Source organism: Megalops cyprinoides, chromosome 5 (assembly GCF_013368585.1).
Source record: "Megalops cyprinoides isolate fMegCyp1 chromosome 5, fMegCyp1.pri, whole genome shotgun sequence".
NCBI classification, from domain to species: domain Eukaryota; kingdom Metazoa; phylum Chordata; class Actinopteri; order Elopiformes; family Megalopidae; genus Megalops; species Megalops cyprinoides.
Window position 1 is genome coordinate 33,830,580 of NC_050587.1, and position 26,089 is coordinate 33,856,668.

Consider the following 26,089-nt stretch of genomic DNA (forward strand, 5'->3'; position numbering starts at 1 on the left):
TTAATTCTCCAACTGTCAGGTGTTATCCTGTTTGTGATAGATGAAGTCTTTCATCACAGTGGCGTGTGTTCAAAAATGGACTCTTAAAGGACAGCAATATAGCGTTAATGGTGCAACAGGATTTAAGCATTCTTACTTAAAATGCCTGGGGTCCACACTTCCACCCAACCTATGTCCATATAAAGGCTATTTGTTTAAAAGGTCACAGCTCCAGTTATTTTGTAAAGAAGATTATAAACAACAAACCTTAAAACGTATCTTTTTATCAAATTACTCGCTCAGAAATTGAAAATGGGGTTCTGTAAGGTCGAGACCGTACTGTATGGGCAAAGCGTGAATGACCCCCACCGTGTCCTGGGCGCATCTCTGGTAAACGGCTTCTGGGAGAAGCGAACAACAGCTTCTTTCAGACCGCGTTCGCTACATGAGTTTACAATTTGTGCGCGCAGGCATGACTCCTCCGCCGAACGTTTCTTGGCTGATATCGTAGGAACGCGCCGCTCCCTCTCGCAGCGTTTGACAGGCGGGCATGGTTGCTCTGAGGACACTCCCACTTTGGGGGTTACTGTAGTTGTACAACAACAGTCACATGACTCCTCGGTTTTCGAGTTTCATAAATAAGGACAGAAGATGCTTCGACCCGAATTGAATTCAGTCTCATAACCTGGGCTGCAAGGTTGAAAAGGATACCTTTATCAGCGGTTAAGCTGTCCGCTACGTTTGCGTGTTTCTGTGCATTTCTTTTAGTGAAATCGTAAGGGTATTGTGTGTGTGTGTTTTTTTAAGTTGAACTACAGTGATGCTTGTATCGCTAGCATGGTTGACAGCACTCGTGGCTGGTATCTTTGCCATACTCATTGGGCAGAGGAAATGTTTTCCATACTTTTGGAAAGATATTTTCTTTTTAGCCAAAGTCGCACGATACGGTATACGGTTAGAAATATACAAAAAGACCTCCAAAGTAGTCACGGTCTTGGACAGATTTGTGCAACAGGCTGCACGAATCCCCAATAAGCCGTTTATTATTTACGAGGGAATCACTTACACCTACAGAGATATAGATGAACGAAGCAACAAAGTGGCACAGGTTTTCGACAAGCTGGGGACCGTGAAGAAAGGAGATACCGTCGCCCTTCTGATGAGCAACGAACCAGATTTCGTTTGTGTCTGGTTTGGGTTGAACAAACTGGGGTGTTCGGTGGCTTTTCTGAATACAAACATCAAATCCAAGTCACTGCTACACTGTTTCAACTGCTGTGGAGCTAAAATCCTCGTTGTTGGTGCAGGTAAATATGGCCAATTTGATTGTGGAGTTAGTAGAGGTATTACATTATTGCTATTAGCTGCTCTAGCTTCTAGCTAGACAATTGAACTGATACAGGCTAACTAGCGAGCTAGAACGCCCGCCTTTATGTTGAGGTTCAGAATTTGGCTATAGATGGCTCGCTGCCTCTTGTGGTATCAACGATAGTTACTGACATTCATACAAAAATGCAACGTTCCCTTAAAGACCAAGCATTTTGCAGTGTGACCTACATTTTTATCGTAAAACACTTTCTCCCCCATTTCATTGTTCTTCTGAAGGGACTTTGAATAGTATAGCCTACCGATAGGCTACGCGATGGCTGGGTGTTGCGAAACAGGACGATTAGAAACCTATTCTAGGCTGAAGCGGCTTTACGAAATGTCAGCGTGAGCACCTAGAGCAGGTGCTGTATGGGTTGTTCCTAATTGCAGATGAGCGCATTTTAGATTAACGATTTCAACAGCTAAACGCTAGACGGTCATTTGTGTCTGATCATTTCATCAGATTCGGATCAAATCGAATGTTTGGCCAAAGCCAACATGAATAAATTATGAGCATTCTTGTTAAAAGTTTACATTTATGTTTTGTAACTAATTCTGCACTTGTAGCTACTTGGTTGCCCTCTGACAGCCAACCACATCATAAATCAGACTTGCCACAATATTTCAAATTTAAAGTAGTCCTATACATACACTGAGCATTGTACATATCTACAGTAATGTGGTGCTAACCACATATCCAAACTAGCTTTTTGAACTAAACTATGAGAACAGCTGATTTATGATCAGTGCCCGTGTCTAGCATGTCTTGTAGCCCATCCGTGTCGGCTTAGTTTTTTACTCTCCATCATAGAGAGCTAAAGCATAACTTGACGCTTAATTATTCATTACTGACTGACTGCTTGGAATCAGTTATTATGAGTTTTCATGTTGACGAACAATATGCTTTGATCGATCTAAGACGGTGTATGACATGTTGAAGACTTGTTAAAGGTGATGGTAATTAATGCTTGATTCTTCGGAGATGGTCGAGCTTTTCTTCTGGGAGTCTTTTGTTTATTCTGTTACGAGGGAGTGAAACTGTCGTGCTTACCTTGGGTGGGGTCCACACGGCAACTTCTCAAAGACACTTTCAGAGAACCAAGAGAAGCTATTTTACCATGCGGAGTAGGTCTACTACGCATTTAGCACGTGCCATACTACTCTAAGCTGAGAAAGGGAAATTGCTCACCCAGTAATGAACCACTAACGATTGTTAACGAGGGAAGAAAGGATTCGTCAGGATGGAGCAAGTGGATGACGTCCAGACTCAAACATGCAGTATGATTAAGCACTGAAGTGGTGTCAGGGTATAACAACAGTCCAGATGATTTTTCACCTTCTGTTTAACATCTTGAGCCATTTTTTTTTTGTTTTCACTCAGTAGGACACATTTACTCATACAGAAGCCACCTGAAAATTGGGCATTGCTTTACTGATGGTGATGCCATTTTCAGCCTAGTTCATTAGTTTGGGGTGCACTTTAGGATAAACTGGCATTACACGACTGTTTAGGGATACTGAACACCATGTGACTATAACCTATTTAAAGTTGTACTGGTGAGTAGTGTAAACATGTAAATTTCATCACACCATATCCAATGTCTGTAATCACAACTAGCAATATATCTTAAACTATGTCAGTGCACCAGCAGTACCAGAGAAGCACCCTTACATCTCAGTGGATATTGTTTGATTTTTCTCAAATACCTATGAAATCGTGAGTGAGATATGCAGTGGCCTCTTGACTACCATTTCAGTGATGCTAATGGAGCATTTAAAATCAGAACTACTTAAAATATATGTGATATTTCACCTCTTATTCAAACCGTGGAGCCTAGACTTAGATGCCTTGCTCTTAACTTTCAACATGTAATGTAAGGAAGAGCTATTTTTAGCCTGATATAGACATATATATATATTATATATATATATATATATATATATATATATATATATATATATATATATATATATATGTATATATATGTATATATAGATAAAATCCTTGAGTACACATGTTACTCAAATATAAGAACAGGGCCTCATAACAGATTAATTGGTTGACAGTGTATGATCCAAAGATCATATTGGATCATTCCTTGCAAAATATTTTCGGCCTGAGCACCTGCAGGTGTACACAGTGTGCTAGTCTGCTTTGTAGATGTTTGTTACGAAACATGTGTTCTAAGTCTGTTTCTAGGACTGAAGACACATTGACTTTTACCTTTGTGCCACTGAACCTTTTTTGTTTTTTGAGGGTCTTCTTTCGTAATAGCAGACTGCATCACACACAGGGCTGTAATGTCCATCAGTGGAGCAGTAGCACAGACTCACCAAACTAAGATGGGCATAGAGTGGAATTTCCATGACTGGTAAATGAAATAACTGCTCTGCAAATCTCTTGAGTGCTTAATTCATGCGTGACACTACATGAGGAAGTTGTCAGGCCCCGTGAACTCACTGATTTACTCAGTAAAACACAACCTGAACAAATAAACTGTAGAACATAAAGTAAAGATTTACTTTTGAAGTGGTATTTACATAGCTTATACTAACACTTGCTTTTGTTTGTGGTTCGGCATTTTACAAAGTTGTGACAGTCAGAGAATTCTCAACGGTTTTGCTCAGGCCACGATGAACTTTGTCCCACTGAGGTCCTCTATATAATATAATTGTAGTGAGTTTTGACCTTGCAGTACAGGTACACATTCAAGTAAGTGGCTCTGTTTTATTCACCCAGAAAGGTACATGTGAGGTGACCTCAGAAAGGAAGGTAAACGATTTTCACCAAATTTTCAAAAAACAGAGCCACTCCCTCCAGCTTGTTAAGAGGGAAAAGTGCATTACACTTTATTTGAATAAATGCCTTAGAGCAGAATTAGTGGCTGAATGATCCATTTTTACATTTATATTTCTGATCCCAGACCTCCTTGCCACGCTAGAGGACATCCTGCCCAGCCTCCAGGAGGACAGCATCCAGGTGTGGGCCATGAAGAAGGAGAGCTCTCATCCAGGCGTCCACACCCTGCTTGACAAGTTGGAGCAGGCCGCGGACCTGCCTGTCCCCTCTGGCCGCAGGGCCGCCACATCCCTCAAGGCACCCACCCTCTACATCTTCACGTCAGGGACAACAGGTACCGCAAATGATCCTCATTCAGTGTTGCCTACACCGACAGGCTTTTTACTGGGTTGAAAAAAATAACACAGGGCTATCGTGTAGCTCTGTGGTTACGGCCCTGAACCTAGCAGCCCAGGTTTGATTCCAGCTGTGTCATCAACCAGTGATGAGCGGACGCCCACGACAGCTGAACAAACTGGTTTAATTCCCCCGGGGTTAGTGGTGGGTATGTTGGCAGGGGTTGCTCTTATCACTGCTCTCAGGTTCCCTGGAATTCGTCAGGCTTCTCCGAGTTGCTCTGATGACATCAGCGGAGTAGCGCCCATCCTCCAATGAGCTTGTTAGTGCCACATCGGTGCGCAGTGCAAAACAAAATAGCTGTTGCAAAAGCATGCGAGTGTATCGGAGGATTGCATCCTCCTTGCCTCAGTGCTCCTGCACAAGTCCAGAGATGATGTGGCAGTGAGACGAGCCTACTACTGTATACGGTTGCCAATTCCAAAAATAGGGTTGCGTAAAGGGGGAGAACATTAAAATTTGCATTCTGTTATTTTAGTCAGAGGTGTTTTACGTGCCCCTTTTCCGTTGCCATTGTGTAGCTTTCTCCCTGCTGTGAGGTCACTCGGCGAAGTTTGATTTGTGTCCCGCCACTTTGTGGCTGCAGCAGTGATAGGGGCAGAAATCTGTTCAGTATTCTCACAGACATAGCCATGGAACCACCTTGCAGTTGCTGTGTGATTATAGTGAGTGCACACACTGGAACAATAGCTGCAAACATGAATTAGCTGTCATAGGCACACTTTGGTGGTCTCATTAGGGACCACGCTGTCTGCTCAGCCACATGAACATGTGACTTATGTAATTGGTGCTGTTTGGGTTAATTTAGGGAGGTGCGAGAGAGAGAGAGAGCTGGTGTCTACAGATTTTTAGATGCTCCCTAGAATATGGATTATTGATTGGACATTGGTACCAAGGCTCTGAAAATAGTAGACCCCAGAGGTAAAGAAATACAAGTAGAAGTGTATAACAAGTGCAACAGCATGGTGTATATCTATGTCACTACTGTGTACACACATGGTGTGATTATTTATATATTTATAGCTGTTTGGAAGCAGCTCTAGGCTGTTGTACTTGGAAGACAATGGCTCATCTGTACCAAACTCGGTTTTTCTAGACAGAAGTGAAGAACGATGAATGTCAGGGGCATAGGGTGATCATTGGATTCTGAAGTAGCCCAGTCAGAAAGAGGTCAAGCCTGTCCAAGACCTCAGTCAGTATTGAGCCCCTAATTTAATCCACCCATTTACTCATTACTTCACACAGCACCAAAAATGTAGTGCAGGCTGTGACAGAAACAGTCGCTGAAATGTTACATGTCATGGAAGGTTACTGGCGGAATGTTGCAGAGAAGTGAGATCGTTGCAGCTGAATGCAATAGTCCTTGAACCAAGGTGTGGAGTCCTAGAAATTCTATCTCTGGATAAAAAAGGATAATTATACCAAGTTTTTTATTTATGGTTTGTGACCAACTTGGCAGCATGTTTGAATTCTAGTAATAATCATTCATTGTTCAAAACAGTGATCTTTTATAAGCTGGTGTATTAAAAACGGAAGATTTTTATTGTACTGATGCAAGTGATATGATACCTCTGTTTCCACAATTAGTGTGGGGCTGCATGCTTACTTCATTATTTAGTCAAACGGGGTTCTCAAATAGTCTAGCGGATTAACAAACATCCATTGGATTAACACCTATGCTGGTACAAAAAAATCTGTGCCTTGTCATTTTGTAGATAACACTGATCTTTGTGCAGATAAATTGCTGCTTTGTATTATTTACTTATCTTCTGGATGAATACCAGATGGCAAACAGAATTAAGGAACACTTTGTATGCAATGTTATCAAAAGCACACTGAAAGTGTGATAAACCCTAGAACATACAGCTTATTTAGCACACTCTCCCTGAGTTTGTTGTTACAGTTAGAGATGTCTAAGAGAGATGTTGCCACCTTGCTTAACGAGTCTGTGATAAGACTCAAGGATGTGTCAAGGATCATGTGTGTTGACCTATATAAAAAGAAAGAAATTAACCTGATATTCATTGAAGACAGTCACTGAAATAAAAGGGATTTACTAGGATGTGTGTTCTTTCAAAATCCATCTCTGTAGCTAGGTGCCATGCAGTACACGCCACTTAACTTGATTTTCTTCAGTCATTTTCTGGTGAGATGCACGGACTTCACACTCTCCCGCTATAGCTCCCTACAACTGTTAGTGTTTACCCTGACCGCACAGACCATCAGCTGACATCACACGGGCGCTGCTGAGGAGAATGGAGACACAGCTGCACACAAGGAGGAAATATAAGGAAAAACCGTCACTTCGGATGAGGGCTACTCAAATAACATTGATCTTCATAAAAAACCGTGTGGCCTTTTTTCATCAGTAGATGACTTTCACATTCTTCCTGCCTTTAATGATTATTGTGTCTTTTTAAGCAGGGCTGTCTGCAGTTAACATGGTTTCATGCCAGCTCCCCCAAACATTGGCGGGTTTGTCATATGCAGTGCCTCTACTGCAATCGCCTTGGACAGGGTCCTAGCGTTGCTAGACATGCTGCATTAACACAGCTAAAAGCAGCCCAGAAAAAAATAATTTGTTTCAACTAGCAAATAGCATTTCTACTGCATGTGTTAATCAATCTATATGCTTTTGCAATCTCATCCTGCCAGTGAACGTTACTTATTGACACATTATATATACTATATATACTCATGGTCACTGTTATTATGTAGAACTGATGGGAAGTCAAGGAGGTTAATATTTATATGATGGATATGTGCAGAAAAAATCAAATGACCATATTTTTGTTGTTTATGATACGAGTATCCAAATGTCATCAACAGGGAATGCTTGAGTGTGTGTCTGTGTGTATGTCTGCATGTGTGATGAATGAAATTACATTGCGCAAACAGTACACTCTGTTACAGTTGAGTGTCATGTTTCTTCACATTGCAAGATAATAATAATTTGTCTGTTAAGATCCCTGCCATTGAAAGGAAGTCACACAGCCTCTAAGGCATATCTGTCATGGATGGGACTCTTTAGCTATGCCTCTCAAAGGTTACATAAATACTGACTTGTTGTTTCTGTCTGTGTTGTGCCAGGGCTCCCCAAGGCAGCAGTGATCACCCACCTCCAGTCTCTTAAGGCGGCGGGGGGGTTCTGGGCCTTTGGGGGCATCCAAGACGATGTGGTGTACATCGCGCTTCCTCTCTACCACAGTGCAGCCTCTCTCATTGGCATCGGAGGAACTGTTGAATTGGGTAAGATTTGCACGCATTTTATCATTTATCATTTACTGTTCAGTCCAATGACTTCTTAGTGGTAGTTCCAGAAAAACCTAACCGCATCTTAAAAGTAAATAATGGTAATAGTGACTTTCATTTATGACTTAGATACCTATTCGGGTGATGTGATTGCTATACACTAGTTGCCTGCCATAGTTACAGAATTTACCAGAATTCAGTGCTTCAGAGCCTAATGTCAAGGGTAGTTTGAGTGTGATCCATAATTGCTTTGGGTTGGGGCCTGCAGGCATATGTTTGGAGTTACATTCTCAAAAGGGAACAGGATGCACTTATCAAAGGTTCAGTGAGCTGGAATTTTGGTAAGAGCTGGAGCTGGAATCGTCACCCTGTCCTCACAGTCCACACCGTAGCCTCAGATCAAGGCTGCCGCTGTGGCAGGTCATTGAAGAGCTGGTCCAAAGTCCGGTTCCAGCTCTTACCAAATCCCCTTGCCGACTCACTGTTTGATAAATGCCACCTCTGAGAGGCTACCTATTAGCGCAGCGAGCTGCGTGTTCGCCCGTTTTAATGGTTTGCACATCAAAAAGGTTTGAAAACAAAAACCAGTGATGAGTATTGAAAATGATTTATTCACTAGAATACTGGACAAATGTACTTGGAGTGCAGCCTTTTTGTTCCCAGACTTATTTAAGATTCTGATGAAATTCAGCTAATAGAAAAGGCCATAATTAGGCACTCCTGCTTGCATCTTACATTCTGCTCCTCGAGGGGTTTCTCAGCCTGCTTCTGGCGCACACCTGCACTTAATGCTGCCAGACCACTGAGTGGTAGCAGCTGATCAGCTCCTCTCAGCAATTTTGTTCTTCACTTAAAGCCTTAAAGTATGTGAAGTAGTGTAGTATCTTATGGGTAAACTAGTACTTAACCACATCAAATACCCTTGGACTGTTCACATTATGATTTATGTGGTGCTCTTATTTGATGTACTTTGTATGACAAAATAGTTAGGCCTGTCCTCGTCATGTCAAGCATGAGACATTACACACGCATGTTTATATATGTAAATAGACAAACACGTACTGATGAAGAAAAATTAAATTCAGTCAAAAGTTAAATTGACAAAAATTTTATTATTACAGTGGCTGCTTTGAAAAGAATAAATCTTACAGTGGGAACTTCCAAGTTCACCCCTTCCCCATCCCAGAATCCTGTGTTTGTTCACGCTTATCGATTCTAACTGTTAGGAAACCTAGTCTGTCTCATAGTGTCCTAACAGTGAACCTGCCTTCCACAAACTGTTCATTGACCTCAGCATTCTTAAACCAATATGTTCTTGACATTTTGCTACTATTGCAAAATAGGTTTTTACTCTACAAAGCTGAGAACTTGATACGTTTGTACTTACTACATTCTACCTTAGGTGAACTTCAGGCTGCGTACCCAGGGGATCTATTTTAACACCCATGTTAATGTGAGCTACAGGGTATGGATTACCAGTGTTACTGCAGTGGGGCTTTGTTTCTAATACTGCATGCAACTAAGCTTGTACTATCTGAAATGGATTCCTCTATTCAAACACAGAAGTTTCTGTAGGATGTCTCAAGCATTCATTGTCATCCAAGGAGAACTTGTGAGACCTGACAGTCCTGCAGCCATCATCTAAAGGTGGTCATTCAGTGACTCTGTGAGCTCAGTATGAAGAGTCGGAAATGAATGAAGGACTGAATCGATTTCCTGTGATTGTGTGCTTTCTTGTTGTCTGTCCTTTAATTTTACAGGTGCTACCTGTGTGCTGAAGAAGAAGTTCTCTGCCTCACAATTTTGGAGAGATTGTAAAAAATACAATGTGACCATTTTCCAGTACATTGGAGAGCTCTGCCGATACCTCTGCAACCAGCCCAAGGTAAGGTTCCCTTTCACTATGGTGCCCAGAAAGTTGTGATCCACTTTGTAAAATCAGATTTACACTGGACAAATTTCTGGTTCTGTGCTTTTTGGAGTAATAAGGTTGCCTGCTTGTTGTTTATGAGTGCTGAAGTGCTCCTTCTGTTGGAATAAGTTCCATTTTTCCTCAATTTGTTTTGGCTGAGAAAGAAGTTTGGGCAGTACTTTCTGGGCAACCCTTGAAACTTTCCATGTGTCTCATCAGACAAAACACTTTGGGGCTGTAAACCTGGAGCCTGTATGTTTCATTGTGTAGAATATACTCAGTATTGTTTGACTTAAGTGTTATGCTCATTTTAAAGCTTTTATTAAAGGAAATAAATTCATGAGAACTGAGTGTGAACTTCTCTGTCCTTACAATATAGGACATTGACCTTGTAGCAGTTCTGTGTGATTGGTTGGCAAACTGAACACTGATGAGTCATTGTAGACTCTACACACACTGAAAGCAGTAACACCAGAAATGAGGGAGTTCAAATGAGTTTTATCTTGTGAATCAAACTGTTCTCAGCGAAAATTCAGTGAGGGATACTCTTCCAAGGCTAGAGGGTCTTTTGGTCATGGACATCCTCAGAAGTAGCTGAATTTGAAAACATTGTGTTGGATTGTGCTGGGTTTTTGCGGCTGGTTAACAAAAGAGGCTTTTGTTGGTGTGGCCGGCTTCCCCCCTGGCGAGTATCCCTTATCCCTTGAATCGGAACAGAACCGCTCTCTGGCCCGCATTGAACAAGTGCATCGTCTCAAAGCTCTCTTTGTCCACCCGCCCCACGCTCTCTCTGTGGCCGGCTGGCAACAGTGACCAACCCAACCCCCCCCCCACCCCCCCCCCCCCCAATCACACACTGACCATCCCGACAGACACGAAACCCAGAAGAGCAGGGCAGAGACTGAGGGCCAGCAAGCATGTCCTGCCAAGTGCTCACAGAACAGGAAGTGGCCCTGCTCTGCTCAAGATGCTGGCTCCTCCTAAACGAAATAGGATATTATATGATGATGATGGCTATATTGCATGTAATGAAACATAATTAAATGTCAGTATCCTTATTATTATTTTAATTCTTATCATCTTTAGCAAACAGTGACATACCAATATTAAAGTTCCACCAAATCAGGACATTAATAATGAAGGAACAGTAGAAAGCAAGCCTCCTTTATGGCCTCCCCACTAAGTCTGTGTTTGGGCTGTGCTATTGCTCCACAGTGATGCAGTGCTGGTTGCAGTGATGAATACAGATGGTCTGAAAGAATGAGCGAACGGCAGACGGTCCACAAACTCGCATTGTACGCCTTGTAAAGCTGTGGCGTGACTGGTCTCCTTTGTTCCTGTGTGTGTGCCCCCCCCACACACACACACACACACACACACATCTACTGCTCAGCATGTCACACATTGTCAACCCGGGGAGCTGGTGTGTTTGCATGTCAGCACAAACAGGAAAACCCGGTTCACCCGTCGAGACGCAGAAATGCGGCTCGCTCTACGCGGTTCTCTTCAAGGTGCTCCTGACAGTTGAAGCGCCGGTTAAGCAAGTTGCGAGAGGCCGGAGAACCCATTTCTCAGTCTAGGTTTGAAATAAAATGGACAACTGTAGGTTTATGATTCCTTGCATTTTGTTGAATAATGTGAAGCATGGTCTCCTGTGTTCAAGATTGTGAGTTCTCAGTAGGTTACTAGCTCTCCGTGAGCAGAGACTGTGATTTTCACAGACTGTGATTGGCACAAATTTCTGACTACCTACTGTGAATTTAAATTTAAGAAGGAGCTGGTCTGGAACATTTCCAATCTTAATGTGCAGTGGGATAATTTAAAGCTGACAGGTAGTATGACACTGATCATATTTAACCTAATGTGTAATGCAGCTAATATAAAGCCAGACAGATAAATAAGTGTGTATTAAGAATTTCTGGCCCAGATGTACCTAGGATCTCCCAGTGAATTTATGTATTCATTTTTATCATATCATAATTATTATTATGCACCTAGCTCGCAGAAGAGCTAAGAATATAGTGTTCTCATAGTGTGCTGTTAGTAAGAACAAGTTCAAGTTCCTACAAAAATGCAAACAGCATTCTGGAGGAGTAATGGACAGACTGAGTATATATAAAGTAAAATTGCCAAGATATGTTAATCCAAGTCATGAGGTAATTTGATTTCACAGCAATGTTCTCAGGACCACAAAATAGTTCGCCATTTTCTGATTATGATATTCACGTGACTAATTATTATAAATTTTGAAAAGCAAAATGCTGAGGGCCATTCAATGCTCTGGTATATGAAGCCGTCTCTACCTGCCCACGATCCTCAGCTTTAGGCAGCAGCATTTAATTTCCTCCCTGCTCCCACCAGGCCGAAGGCGAGAAGGACCACAAGGTGCGGATGGCGGTCGGGAACGGGCTGCGTCAGGATGTGTGGAGGGAGTTCCACCGACGTTTCGGGGAGATCCGCATGTGCGAGGTCTACGGCTCCACAGAGGGGAACATCTGCTTCATGAATCACAATGGCAGGATCGGGGCAGTGGGCCGCTCCACTTGCCTGTACAAGGTGAGTCTGTGAGGCAGTATAGCATAGTGGTTAAGGAGCAGGACTTGTAACTGAAAGGTTGCTGGTTCAGTTCCCTGCTGGGGCACTGCTGCTGTACCCTTGGGCAAGCTACTTAACCCACAACTAACCCACAACAAGTAAATATCCAGCTGTATAAATGGATAACGAAAAAAAAAACTGATGTAAGTGGGTAAGAGCGTCTGCTAAATGCCAGTGATGTAATGTAAAAAATAATGTGCTGGGTGAGAAACCTGCTCTGCCGTGTGGCTGCAGCTCATGGAAGACACACTTCCCCATTACTGTTCACCGTTCACTGTTTTTCTGTGAAAGGAGTCTTTATATCTGTACAGCAAAGTACAAAATGCAAAAAACAGGGAGTGTATTTTAAAATACATGGAGCAAAAGTCCCCTTTTCAGTGGAATGTTATGCATAAGTTTTGCATGTAATTTTTTGACACTCTTCCACGATACATGCATTAAAAACAATAATTGGTAGGCTTCCTTATGCTTGTGCTGTATTTTAAATTATGTGTTTTGTCCATGTTGGGGTTGGTATTTCAATACACATGCCTTTTGATTGGACAGCTTTTGCATTTCTCTTGGCATCAGGCTGTGCAGATACACCTGCTTTTGGTCACCTTTACATAACTGCTTCAGGCTTTTACCATCTACCATAGTGTTTGACAGGGGTATCTGACTTATACAACTCCCATCCCTGGGGTTTGCAGTGCTATGCACTTCCTGCTTGACAAGGCTTTACAGACTTAAATGTCTGGGTGCTGTAGATCATAGCATGCTGGAGTGGAAGGGGGAGGGAGACCTCAGAGGAAAAGCTGGCTTTTTCAGTGTCTTGAGTGTCATTATATATTCATTATATATTCAGTTTCAGTGTCATTATATATTTAGTCAGGTCACTTGGTGGAGGCAAAAATAACTAAAAATAACTAACCTAAATGCATAGAATGCAAAGAATTTTAGTGTTTGCAGTTGTGTCAATTGTTATTGAATTTTGTTAAGTAGACTATCTATCTCGACATCTAGATCTAACTCTAACTATCTATTGTAGTGCAATAATTAAAAGATATTGAACAGAGTAACACTTGTACGGTGAAAATCATGTTATATGAGATGATCTAGCAGTAATGATAAAATTCAGGTAAACCCACTCAGATTTCATCATCTTCCTTGGGATCTTACCAGTTTCCTCTCATGTTGTCTTTTCTTCCTACCAAAGCCAGTGATTACCCAATCACTCCAGTTGTTGACCAGAACGCTTTGGCCCATAAGAATGCCATTGTTTGTATTAGTAGGAAAAATGCCACTTGATAGACTTGTCTAACCAGAAACGTAGCCATCGACAGAGGTTTATGGCAAAGTCTGATACATTAGTCATTGCCTATCACTCTGGTATCTCTGCGCCTTGCCTCATTTGAGCTTGGCCAACAAGTAGGAAGAGTACACACTTTAATGAATCATTTTGAAGTTATTTCCTTATTAAGTAATTAGAGATACACAATGCAGCATAAGCCTTTAGCTATTGCACATACATGACAAAGGACAGGCCTCACAATGGTAATTTGCCACACCTGTCACATACCTGAATAAGGTAGTCCGGGAGTAAATATGTTAAAAAATAGGTGTTTGGGTGTTAGCAGGATAGGATGACCGTTGCTCTACATCAGGGTATGGTGTGAGAGAGAAGAATGTCTCTTTTGGCCAGAACCCAGCAGTGTTGATGTTTAGCATGGACAACCAAACAAGGTTGAGAGTGGGCTTAACAAGCTCAGTGCTTGTACAAACTTGAGCTCCTTTACTTAGCTGGTCAAAGATAAGTTAATCAGCTATAAGTAGTTCTTTGAGTTTTTTTCAAGCTTAATGAATGGATTCAAGGGCCATTGTTTTCCCCTGTACAAATAAGGCCTCATGTACACATAAAAAGTACCTTAGCTAGGTATGAGAACATACAACTCAGGGAAGGTATCTGGTCAGACACGGCACACATTTGTAAAACAACTTTTTTATAGGCATAGACTTATTATAGTACATCTAACTTGACTGCTTCCCTTCAGAGATTCATTTTAAATCATGGCCAGACCTTTTTTTCCAGGAAAATTGAAAGTGATTTGAAGCTATTAACAGATATACATGTTAAGCATTGAATGGTTAAGTAAACTACTTTTCAGGCCTTAGATGCCCTTTAAAATCAGCACTGGCCAGATAACCTTTAAGTTTGTTTACTTGTGCAGGGTAGTGAATCAGGATCCAGGGATCAAAGTCAGTCCAGGGGTAGAATATGGGAAGCTTGCAATTGCAATTAAAGTCCTGCTAATAAGGTCTTAAACCTTAATATTTATGTGTTAAACTTAGTTCTCCTTTAAAAAAATAATTTTATGCTTGAATGTGCTTGTATCTCCACCAGCTAGCTTGTACCTTGTCTGGCCAACTACTGAAACTTCATATGCGTCATACAGCGCTTCTGATATTGTTGACTCCTTATGTGGGTTTTTTTGCTTGTGTTTTACTTTGCCAGACTTTGGATAAAATTTGAATAGGATAAAAGTGTCTGCCAAAGAAATAAATGTAAATATAAAAAAGGTAAATGAGGGCGCGTCTGCTGTAGTTCAGGCACTTATCCAGTAGTGTCTTACTTGCGGCTAATTACCAGGACTACTTGGTGTGAAAGAGTGGCAGATAAACCCATTACCTCAACTATTCTTAGTTCTGACAGTTTGCCAAGGAGCACTTTGACCTACAAAAAGAGATTTACATTTTAAATATAGCTGACAGTATAGGTTACACAAATGTTTGGTTGCCCTAGCTTAAAGAGCTTTCCAGTTTGTGTTAGATAAGGATTCTAGCAGTAATGGTATCGATAATGGTATAATACTGAATTGATGCCTTGAAACTGATGAAATGAACATCTTTTATAGCTTTATTTTGACTTTGTCACTGTTTTTTGTTATTCATGCCAGAAACCTTCAGTTCAAATCAAGGGCAAAATGCACTTGAACTCTCATACAGTGCAATTATCCTCTATTTACTGCAACAATGTTATTAAAGCCCAGGTTTAAACATACAACAGTAAAACATTTGGCTTGTAAACCTGTGGAAGGTCAGTCGTTACATGACAAGGAATTACTTAATTCTGTGTCAAGTGGCAACCCAACCTTGATTATGTACTTTTTTTGCAAAAATACACTAGCCCTTCAGAGCATATATGCCAAGGCTTACATATTTTCTCTGTATAATTCTGCAACTGGCTAATTATGTGGTTTAGTGGCCAGATTGTGCATGCTGAGTGTGACAAAGTTGGAAATATAATTTCCACACTACTGTGAGGTCAGCAGTGCCCCCCACAGTGGTTGATGTTCAGATTGGCTGGCAGTGAAATTGCACACCAGATCTTCATTGTTACAAAATGTAACTGGCTTGGTAATTGTCACAATGAAGAAAATAACTTTAGCCGTGAGGATACATTAGAGAGGAATATTGATAACGCAATATACATTGTTACGTAAAGGTCATCGGGGTTGAATAATTTTCAGTTTAGGATGGCAAGTGCAATAGTGAAGAGTACACAGTCTGAATAGTATATATTATATAAAAAGTTTAGATAGTTTGATGTAGATAATGTATGTACATATTTTATAATTATAATAAATTAGCAATTTTTATAAATTTAAAATGTTTTGTGATGTCTGACCAGAATTCAATCAATGTTCAATCAATATAATAGATTTTATCTTCTTAATAACACAACCATCTGTCCTCCAGTTCTCAGAATAATAGATTAAATACTGCTGCATATTGTAGAAACAAAATTCTTCTTCTGGGACAGAACAGTCTGTGTCCCACCCCCGTGCCTCTAACAACACAACCACAACGTTCTGCACTTCTGGAGGGAACACTGCCAACCTTCTGAGGGTAGACGTAAGGAGTGGATGGGCAAGGGTGACATACAAATAAAATTGCTCATATCAAAACTTGGGCCTGAACCAGATGAACACATAGAAGCTCCCCCCTCTTCCATGCAGTAGTGTTTAAGAGCTACAGGTCATTTGAGGAGAGGAAGATAGGAGACAGATATCAAAGGCACTTTGAGTCTTCCAAAATAGAGTTCCTCCTTTTTCCCACTCCAGTAAGACTGGCAGTCAGACCATACTTCTGTTCATTAATGAGCTATAAAACTCTTGATTTGATAATCTCGAACTGATTAGGTATTTTGCCCATTTTGAAAAGTAAAAGAAGAAATGGAAATGTACATTGTACATTGTGACAGTACCTGTCAGAAATTTTGACGTACCTGATTAAGATAATGGGAAACATTAATTCAAAAGCATTTTGATCTAAAGACTTATGCTTAAATGCCTGAAATGTGTTTCTCATGTATGAATTTCTTTTCAAAAACAATTTTATCTTTAAAAAATATTTTTGGCTATTTTAAAGAATCTAAAATATGAGATAGTTTAGTGATCGAACACTTTTTGGTCACTGCATAGTTCCATTTTTGTTTCTATCATAGTTTTGATGTCTTTACTGTTATTCTTAAAAGTTGAACATAGTAAAAATAAAGGAAAAAAAGTTGTGTCCAAACTTTTGACTGGTACTGTATTTGCACATAAATTCAATATATGTACTACAGCATGGTTCATTTACGTTTTAAAATACCGGTATGTGGGGGTCTCAGATATGAAGATGGAAGGAATCCATTCATTATTATGGAACTTTACATTATATTGATCATGACAACTTTTTGCCGTTTCCCCAAACAGGGGTGTTAGATGTGGAGTATTGGACCAAATGTTGACTGGACAACAAGGCTTCCTGTAAACTCAAACAGTGTCAATCCCTACATTGGTACACAGAAGAATTAATGTAATCTGATTATTTTCTAGAAGTTGGAGTATTGCAAGTTTATGAGCTAAAAGGCGACCCTATTAATTCTACTGCTTTGGTGTACGCGTAAAATTCTTTTTCGTAGAACCTAGAAGTGGCTGTTTTCAAGTTCAGAGACCAGTCCACATGTTGTGTTCAGAGATTTAAGATTTCCTGGAATATCAGCTGTGTTCACAATAACCTAGAATAGTCTGAAGTACGTGGTTTGTTCTTCTGTTCTTTGTACACGTAATATGGGCATGTGAATTTCAGGGCTTATGGGGAAAGTTTGTGTTAGCGTACCATGAGAATTGAAGCACCATCACACCATTGAGGAAATGATGTTTGTCTGTCAGAAAAGTAAAATTCATTAAGTAACTAAAGAAATAATTAAAGAATCTCCAGTCTGGTGGGTAACACTCAAATAATTCCTACACACGTCAGTGTGTTTCAGCTGAGGCCATTTCTTATTGAGGTCCAGCAATTTATGTAATGAAATAAGGAATGATACACACTAAATAGGTGTATTAAAGATGAGAAAAGGAGGGCCACCAGGAAGCCTGACTATTTGAGTACAGCCCTGTAGTAATAAACTCCTATTACTTGCTTTAAGAATTAAATTTTCACTGGTAATTATATTTGAATATGAAGATTTCAAAATCATTGAACCTTAATTCTGACCTTAATTCTGTGTGACTGTTCTCTTGTGCCCTCTAGTGTTATATCTTGGAACAACTGCTCTTGGAATAGCAGAACATTACACTGTCATTACACTGGCTGTCAACTGCACCTTATCCTAGTGATGAAACCATGAGGCTTCATTAACAGCACAGTGGGTGGAACACTCACTGTCAATCACTTAGTTGTCTGAACCAATCAAAAGACTCCATTGAGAAACACTCTCAATGGCTCTGTACATTTTGGTGATTCACAAAGCCTCACTGTCCCACCATGACCCCTTGTTAAGTGATAACTGCAAGCTAATTTAGAGATGTGTTTATTTTTTTCAGAAAACAGCTTGACATGCCTGTTAAGCTCTTTCACTGTCACAAGCTGGTTTAATAAGCCTTGTCTGAGGACTGGAAAAGATGGCATTGTGAAAGGACAAGCTTGCATTAAATGACACAGTTCCCTTTTCTGTTTTTACTTGTAGCTCTTCTTTAAGTATGACCTGGTGAAGTATGACATGATGAAAGATCAACCCATCCGCAATGAACAGGGCTTCTGTGAACGTGTGAGGAGAGGTAAGACATTCATTTAAAACAGGGCTGTGCTATGAGTTAAAGGATTAAGCATACCCGACAAATTTACTGTGTAACAAACCCTTGGTGATTCAACTTCAGAGTGTTTTTTTTTTAATGTGCACACGTGTGTGGAGATGCCTGTGGGAGTGTGTTTTTGCTGTTACTGAGTCACTGCATGGATGTCACACAAGCATTACATTACATTACACTACATTACATCATTCAGCAGACACTCTCACCCAGAGCGACTTCCAAATAAGTGCATCGCCATGCTAAGAGTGGTTATCGAGAAGTATTACAAGAGGTCAGTAAGATACAGAGTTAAGTGCTAAACTAGTGGAGAGTGCTTTTTTAATTGAAAATGGGGATAGATAGGATAGATAGAGATGGATAGAGAGGAAGGTAGACTAGAGGTACAGAGTTTTCAGCTTTCTCTTGAAACACCACCCACAGCAGTACACTAAAGCTGCACTAGGCTATGTTCAAAGCCGAGACTGGTGTCCTTGGCTGAGGGTTACCTGTCCCTCCCCTCAGGTGAGACGGGGCTGCTCCTGTCCAAGATCAGCGCGCAAAGTCCCTTCTTTGGGTACGCGGGCAGCAAACAGCAGACGGAGAAGAAGCTTCTGCGAGATGTGTTTGTGAAAGGAGACGTGTATTTCAACACGGGAGACCTCATGGCGGAAGATGAGGAAGACTTCATCTCTTTCAAAGACAGAGTCGGCGATACATTCAGGTACAAGGGCAATATGGCCATCACAGGCTGTGAATGAATGTGCCCTGTGAGTTTTGCATTAATACTCTTAATGAAACTGGAGTTTTCCTTTTCATGTTGAGCATGAATACAAAAGGCTGTCCTGTGTTACAGGTGGAAGGGAGAGAACGTGGCAACAACAGAAGTGACGGAAATTCTCGGCCTTGTGGATTTTATTCAAGAGGTCAATGTGTACGGTGTGGAGGTCCCAGGTATGGATATGAGGATCTGGTCAGATATACTGAAAAAATGTAGCCTTTAGTAGACCTGCAACTGCTGTAATGTAAAAGGAAAGCAGTATAGCATAGTGCTTAAGGAGCAGGACTTGTACCCGAAAGAGTGCTGGTTTGATTCCCCATTGGGTACCCTTGGCCAAGGTACTTAACCCGCAATTGCCTGAGTAAATATCCAGCTGTATAAATGGATACCATTGTGAAAAAAACAATTAACTGATGTAAGTCATTCTGGGTAAGAGTATCTGCTAAATGCTAGTAATGTAATGAGAGCATATGTTGAAATGTAATACTAATTATGGCATCACATATTTCCAATCAGATTTTATTTATTTATTCATTCATTTTCCAGTGTATGGTTATCCTGGCCCCTTTTGCCCCTGTTTTCTTGTTCGTGCGCTAAATGCCCATTTCTACAGCTCACACAAAATACACACAAAATTGTTGGTTGTTTAAAGTGTAGCCATTTTGTTAAATCAATTGATTTATGGGACATTTTGCATTTAACAGTCATACCAGTGAGGTGCATATTTGCAAATGCAGTGGCATGCCTAGATTTTGCACAACTGGCTTTTTAAATGAATACTTCTGAACAAGGCCTGTCGTTGATCGAATTTACATCAGTTGTTGCACAGAAAAATCTCACGTGCTATAAAGGAATTACGGGAAATTAACCAAAGCACTGGTATATTCACAGGAAGTGAGGGCAGAGCCGGAATGGCAGCTGTCATTGTCAGGCCTGGCTTCGAGTTTGATGGAAAGAAGCTGTTTGATCACGTCCTGCGTGACTTACCAAGCTATGCCAGGCCACTTTTCATCAGGATTCAGGTAAACTATGGAAGTCGTCTGGTTTTAATGAGTCTGCATGACTTTATCTTAAAATTAATACAAGAACATTTAGTTTTCATACAGATTTATCAGAATGAGGTGTTTTAGCATTTATAGTTAGAGTGTTGTAGTATAGAATGTACTACTGATTATATCGCACACTTCCCCTGATGTTATGTTGGAGATTCAAATATTCTCCATATTCTCCTAAACTGAGCCTAACTATGACCTTAAATGTGGAACATGTGGTAACCGTTAGAAGCCTTCATGACAGTCATCGTTTTAACCTGACTCTTAATTCCTTGAATCATTTGACCCAATGGACAATGTTTTGGGAGTAATAAAGTTTGGGAGCACTGTCCAAATAAGTAACTTCTTATGCAGTTTGCTGAAAGTGCCCGCTGACCACGTGTTGCTCCATGTCCTTGTGTGTTGTAGGAATCCATGGAAATGACTGGAACCTTCAAACAACAGAAATTCGGCCTGGTGAAGAGCGGGTTCAACCTGTCGACCATATCGGACCCGCTTTACTTTCTAGACAACGCCGAGAAATGCTACGTCCCCCTCTCCGGGGATGTCTACGACAGCATTGTGAATGAACAACGGAAGCTATAGCCATATCAGACGAGAGGTTTTACTGGAACTGGAATGTAATGCTGCTACAAAGGAGGACTTCAGATTGCCTTTGCTGCTTTGCAAGGCTGTGTATTTGGGGGGGGGGGGGGGGTTGGGGGGGGGGGTTGACCTTAAGCCCACACATAATCAAACCGTGAATAATGGATGAGGTCCTCCTTTGTGAGCATTTAGTATGGACAGCACAGGTGAATAATGAATGAGAGATGTGGAGTGGGGCCCGCGCGGACATCGGCGGCCTCGATAAAAACGCTAAGAGATCAAATGCCTCAGCGGGGGGCTCGAGCGAGACGGGGGTGGCTTGAGCCGTCCTAACCTGATCGGAAAACCCATTGAGGCCCCGAGGGTGTTTAGTTCCCGCCTTTTTCCACTTCCATTGTTGAACGTATCCGGCCGAGCGGGCGGCTCGACCCCCCATGGACCTGCACATGTCGACGATCAGAGCTTCCGTTGCTGCCGCTGCCCCTGTTTGGTGTAGATGGCGATTTTGATTCGAGCCACTCGTACTGTTCCTCACTGAATATTGAACGCGAGGGGCCGAGCACGCCGAGATCCAAAACCGATGACATGAAGAGTCTTAGCGCAGGGCTGTTTTTTCTTCCAGTCAATTCAGCAATGTCCAAAGGAGTCAGGTGCAGGCCTGCTATTGTAAAACTCTGAGTCAAACACAAAGAAAAAGAGAAAAAAAAGTTTTTCACACTAAATCGTGTTAATAGTGGTGACTTACTGAAAACAGATGCTGGAAGAAAAAAAACAGCGCAGTTACAGCAGTGCTACAGTCCATTTTTTTACTTTTGAATGTGTATGAACAACTGTGACCTTGCATTGACTAATATCTTAAGCCAAATGTCCAGGATTAAAAAAACACCACAGTGGACCATTCATGAACCATGTAAGAGCGTCCCATGGTCACTGTGATAATTTTAATCATTTCCTGTTTGGTTTACTGTGCAATGTAATTTGTAGTAAAATGTTTACCATGTCAGCTGAGGGCTCAGAATCCTGTGAGGGAAGGACAGTACATTCACTGGATTCAAATGAAGACATGTCACAAAATATTTTACACTAATTTTTTTTCCCCTAGATATTGTTGAGTTCATTGAAATGGATCAATTTATGTATTAATAGTTTACAGTGTGTACAAAATGCAGTTTTTACAGGTAATTGTAACTTTGCTTTGATATTTATGGTGCAGTAAATCATTTTAAATGTGTGACATTTTGAAATTGACTGTACATAGTGATACAGTAATATATTTTAATTATTTTTTTAAAGCGAACTTCAGCATAATACATTAACATGACCTCTTTAAAACAGACAGTCATTTAGAGAGATGTGCCAGTGCTTAGTACACAGTATATATTTTAAGTTCGGATAATATATTTTGAATTGAAATACATTTTAAATTTATATGGATGTGAAATGATTTATTGTGTCATGTTAGATTCAGGTTTGGGTAATGAAAAATGCTGTGTTAGTTTGTAGCCTTGAATGGCACCCTAGCAACATGGGGTAGAGTTGGTCTTATATGTGGCCCGGAGTTTTGAATTTAAGGAGATCCATTTGCTCCACTTAAACATACGCATTTGAGAGAAACAGTCTGAGAACAGCTGCAGTGATGATAACGGAGGGTAATCTTTTCAGCATCAGTCACCATTTTTCCTCATGTGGATTTCCTTTCATTTTTAAAAAATTTGTAATTAGTCAAACTTCCTTAACAACATTTAAATGATTCGATAGGTGAAAAGAAACTTATCATGCTAACGTGCAAGCAATACTTTGAATACTTGAGAATTTCAGATGAATTCCAGATGACTATTCCAAATTTGCTGTTTACATGCATGCAATATTTAATACTCAACTAACAATGTCCAAAACAGACCAGCACTAATCAGAAAAGCGTGCATAAAAATATGACTTTCTATGATCTAGTGAAAGTAAATTTGCATATAACAGAAGAAAAGAGCTTTAATTTTTGGGTACTGATACCAGCATTACATATTTTGTTAATGCCATGCATCCATTACCATCTCCATTCAGAAATGCTCATAATTCTTGTTGTTTTCTCAAAAGTTATACTCCATCATTATTACTAGTCAGCTACTTGCAAAATATATTACTGAAGGTCACTACACACCACACTATAGTGTATGCAGCAAACCCCCAAGCACATCAGGATATTGCTCTCAATAAGCTGAGAATTCACAATTGAATGTCTTAAAGACTAATAGCTGTATTATTCTGAATAGTAATGTACTGTAATATCCCACCTCTCAGTCATAATTATGAAATGTGTGAACACTGCCTGATGTGGTCACATCATTTTTGTAATTCTCAAACATTCCAGTGTGTCAGCATACATTGAAGGGTGCTCCCTAAGCTGTTTGTTAGGATTTAGACAGAGGCCATTTCAGACATAATTGTAAAAGAAAAAAGAAAACTGTGTAAATGTGTTTTTCAAAGCTGTCTAAATGATTAATTCAAATTGTAGAGGTGGTATGAAATAACACCAACAATTTACTCTCCTCAGCATGGAGGAGAGCTGAAACTTAGCACAGCCCATTCCCTACAGTGTATTCCTGTACATTACCTAGAAAAACTGTTAACTCTTGCCACTGATTATAGTGGAGTGACCCATTTCAGGAACAACGTTACGTGTCAGTACTCTTCCTTCCATTGCATAGACTCAGGGTTACTGCCTTGTGCACTGAAAGTTTGTTACAGCTTCCAGTAGTTGTTCTTTTTTAACCATGTGAGAAACAGCTGCATTGTGAATGTTATTATTCGAAAAGCCTTAACAGTGTTGTTGAAAACAAACTTTACTTTTAAGCCTTATGAATGAATGTGAATAGCTTGTGCCATTGTTAATATGAAGTATCTGATAATTAAATGTAAGAAAATGTAGAAATGATCATCATGTCATAATTTTACTTCTGATTTTACACTGATTTGTCTTTGAATTCTCAATACATATAGACAGATGTACTTTCCTAGTTCACAGTCAGGGGTAGCTACAAAGACCGGGACCATAATCCTGCCAATAAAGTTATTTTCTTATTTATATCATTAAGTTAAAAAAATATATTTTGCATTTAAATACCTGTTGGGCAGCTAGAGTGAGAGAGAGAGTTACAGAAGAGAGTATAACCTTTTACTATCACATGGCCATTCAGCTCTCAGTATTGTTTGGCAATATGCATATGTATGCCAAAGCATAGGTCAGATTGATTTGCTATGAAATGTGTCTGCTTTCTCAATGCTGACCTTGAGGTGTACTGTCCCCTTGTATTTTCCTGTTATGAGGGGCTGTTTATATTAAATCAGTAATATGTGGAAGAAAAAAAAACAATTTTCCCAAAACAATCACTCACACACACACTGTTAATTTGTGTCCCATATACCATAAACACACACCTCAAAATCAGTTGAGGACTTGGTTTGAGAAGGTGGTTACTTTCTGTAGAATGGATTTACCGCAATTGCTCTTAATTTACACAAAGGGGAAATACACACATACACACACACGCATATGCTCACCTTAGATTGTTGGGATCGGTTCCACTTTCGATGGCACATCATTGTACCAGCCTAGCTTCATTTCCAGGGCTCAATTTGAAATGCAATACTGAAAAAATAGCAGATAACACGTTTGAAAACGAAAAAATATATATATTATAGTAAATCCCAGCCTGAAATGATGTGTCACCATGCGTGAACCTAAAATAACACTCAATCCCATTTACACTATGGTAATACTGCTGCTGAAGCAATCCCTAATAGCCTTGAATTGCCAATGCTTCACAGCATCTGTTTTGCCACTGTTTGCTTAATCTTCTTCAGGCAAGAGACCTGTGACATTGGAGGATTGTGCAGTGTTTCAGTAAACAGGTCAGGCGTGTCATGCCTGAAAGGATATAGCCCATGTGTTTGTATGAAAAGCGCGGAGAGCCACAGTGAATTGTGCCAGGCTTTTTGGTAATCCTCTTCCATCAACTGAGATTAGAATCAATCAGATATTGCAGCAGACTACAAGAGGAAGTGAAGAGGGGGGCAGACATTTTTCAAGCCCTTTGGATCCTCTAAATAAAATGGGAATGGAGATAAAAGCTTCCAAGATGGAAAGAAAATCATACAGGTCAAGCCATGAACAGGAGACAGAAACAACCTCAAATATTAAAACTGTGGGAAGCCATTAATAAGTGTCATAATGTCATGTTTCATTATTGTCAGGCCTCACTGTATGCAACTGCTGTGATCGAATGCTGATTACAATTCACTTTCATCCTCTTACTAAATACTGTCGTCTGATTACCTTTGTGTCTATTTGCAAGTGGCCAAGCACTCTTGCCTTCGGATCACTGAACATGGTCTTCCATGCATATTTTATGTCACATATGAATACTCATTTGCGTTGCATTTGAATCATTAAAATGCAATAAAGTTAGAGTTGGTTAAACAAAAGCCAAGCAGTTTCACACTGAGACCACTTCTTCACAGCCAACAAATTGATTTTTGAAGAATTTGTCGCTAGGCCTGGGCAGTCATTCATTTATCTCGGCGCTTTCAGGCATGGAGTGTCGCCCGCAAACTGCAGGTTATGCAGGTCACTAATTGACGTCTCTGCCACGCCCAGCAGGGTGAATGGATGCTACTTGTCTTGGACATAATTTATTTATTTATATTTTTAATTCTATATTAGATTTATTTATATATTTAATTCTTCCCTCATTTGACTAGCAGCCACTTTATTCAATGACGGTCTCTAGACATGCTTAGCGGTTGCTGCACATGCGAACTGTCATGTCATAAATTTGTATGGTAAATGAACTACGGTTAATTATAAACGCTATGATTCAGATACATCGTGAGATGAATACAGTTCATACATTTCTCGATATCCCAGTAGGTAATTCTTAAAACACATAACGTAACATTCAGTTCCATTATAACCATTTTAACATCACATAACCATGTTTTTAGAGGTTTTGTACATGTAAAATTTAAACCGGAAAAACTGGTGCATTAAGTCTACACGCCTCCAAATGTACTTTGATACAGCAAATGTAGTGAGCTATAGCTGTTGCCCTCGTATTTCACGTTAGTGCCATACTTTCATTAGCCAACGTAAACTTCACTTTTGCAAAGATGTGAATGAAAATGCAACGTAATTATTAGTATTCAAGATTTAGCTAAGCGAGTTATACCATGGTTTGAGATACTTAGTTGGCCGTAGAGTACATCAGAGTTCCGGTAATGCTGGCA

General features: G+C 40.3%; 1 protein-coding gene across 1 annotated transcript; it reads left to right on the forward strand.

The window, feature by feature from the left end:
- The first annotated feature begins 634 nt into the window (after nucleotides 1-634).
- Nucleotides 635-25,067, forward strand: slc27a6 (solute carrier family 27 member 6). The gene is made up of 10 exons (XM_036528945.1): nucleotides 635-1,286; nucleotides 4,272-4,481; nucleotides 7,634-7,792; nucleotides 9,556-9,680; nucleotides 12,069-12,263; nucleotides 18,292-18,382; nucleotides 18,917-19,115; nucleotides 19,248-19,345; nucleotides 20,064-20,194; nucleotides 20,633-25,067. The coding sequence occupies exons 1-10, from the start codon at nucleotides 800-802 to the stop codon at nucleotides 20,807-20,809; spliced, it is 1,872 nt and encodes a 623-aa protein (XP_036384838.1). The 5' UTR covers nucleotides 635-799; the 3' UTR covers nucleotides 20,810-25,067.
- Nucleotides 25,068-26,089: the final 1,022 nt, after the last annotated feature.

Bases quoted from the DNA above. Each gene is read 5' to 3' on its own strand.
- slc27a6 (XM_036528945.1), top strand. From the start codon at position 800: ATGCTTGTATCGCTAGCATGGTTGACAGCACTCGTGGCTGGTATCTTT. The intron at 7,793-9,555 runs GTAAGATTTGCA...TTAATTTTACAG, and splicing joins CGGAGGAACTGTTGAATTGG to GTGCTACCTGTGTGCTGAAG. The intron at 18,383-18,916 runs GTAAGACATTCA...CCCTCCCCTCAG, and splicing joins CTGTGAACGTGTGAGGAGAG to GTGAGACGGGGCTGCTCCTG.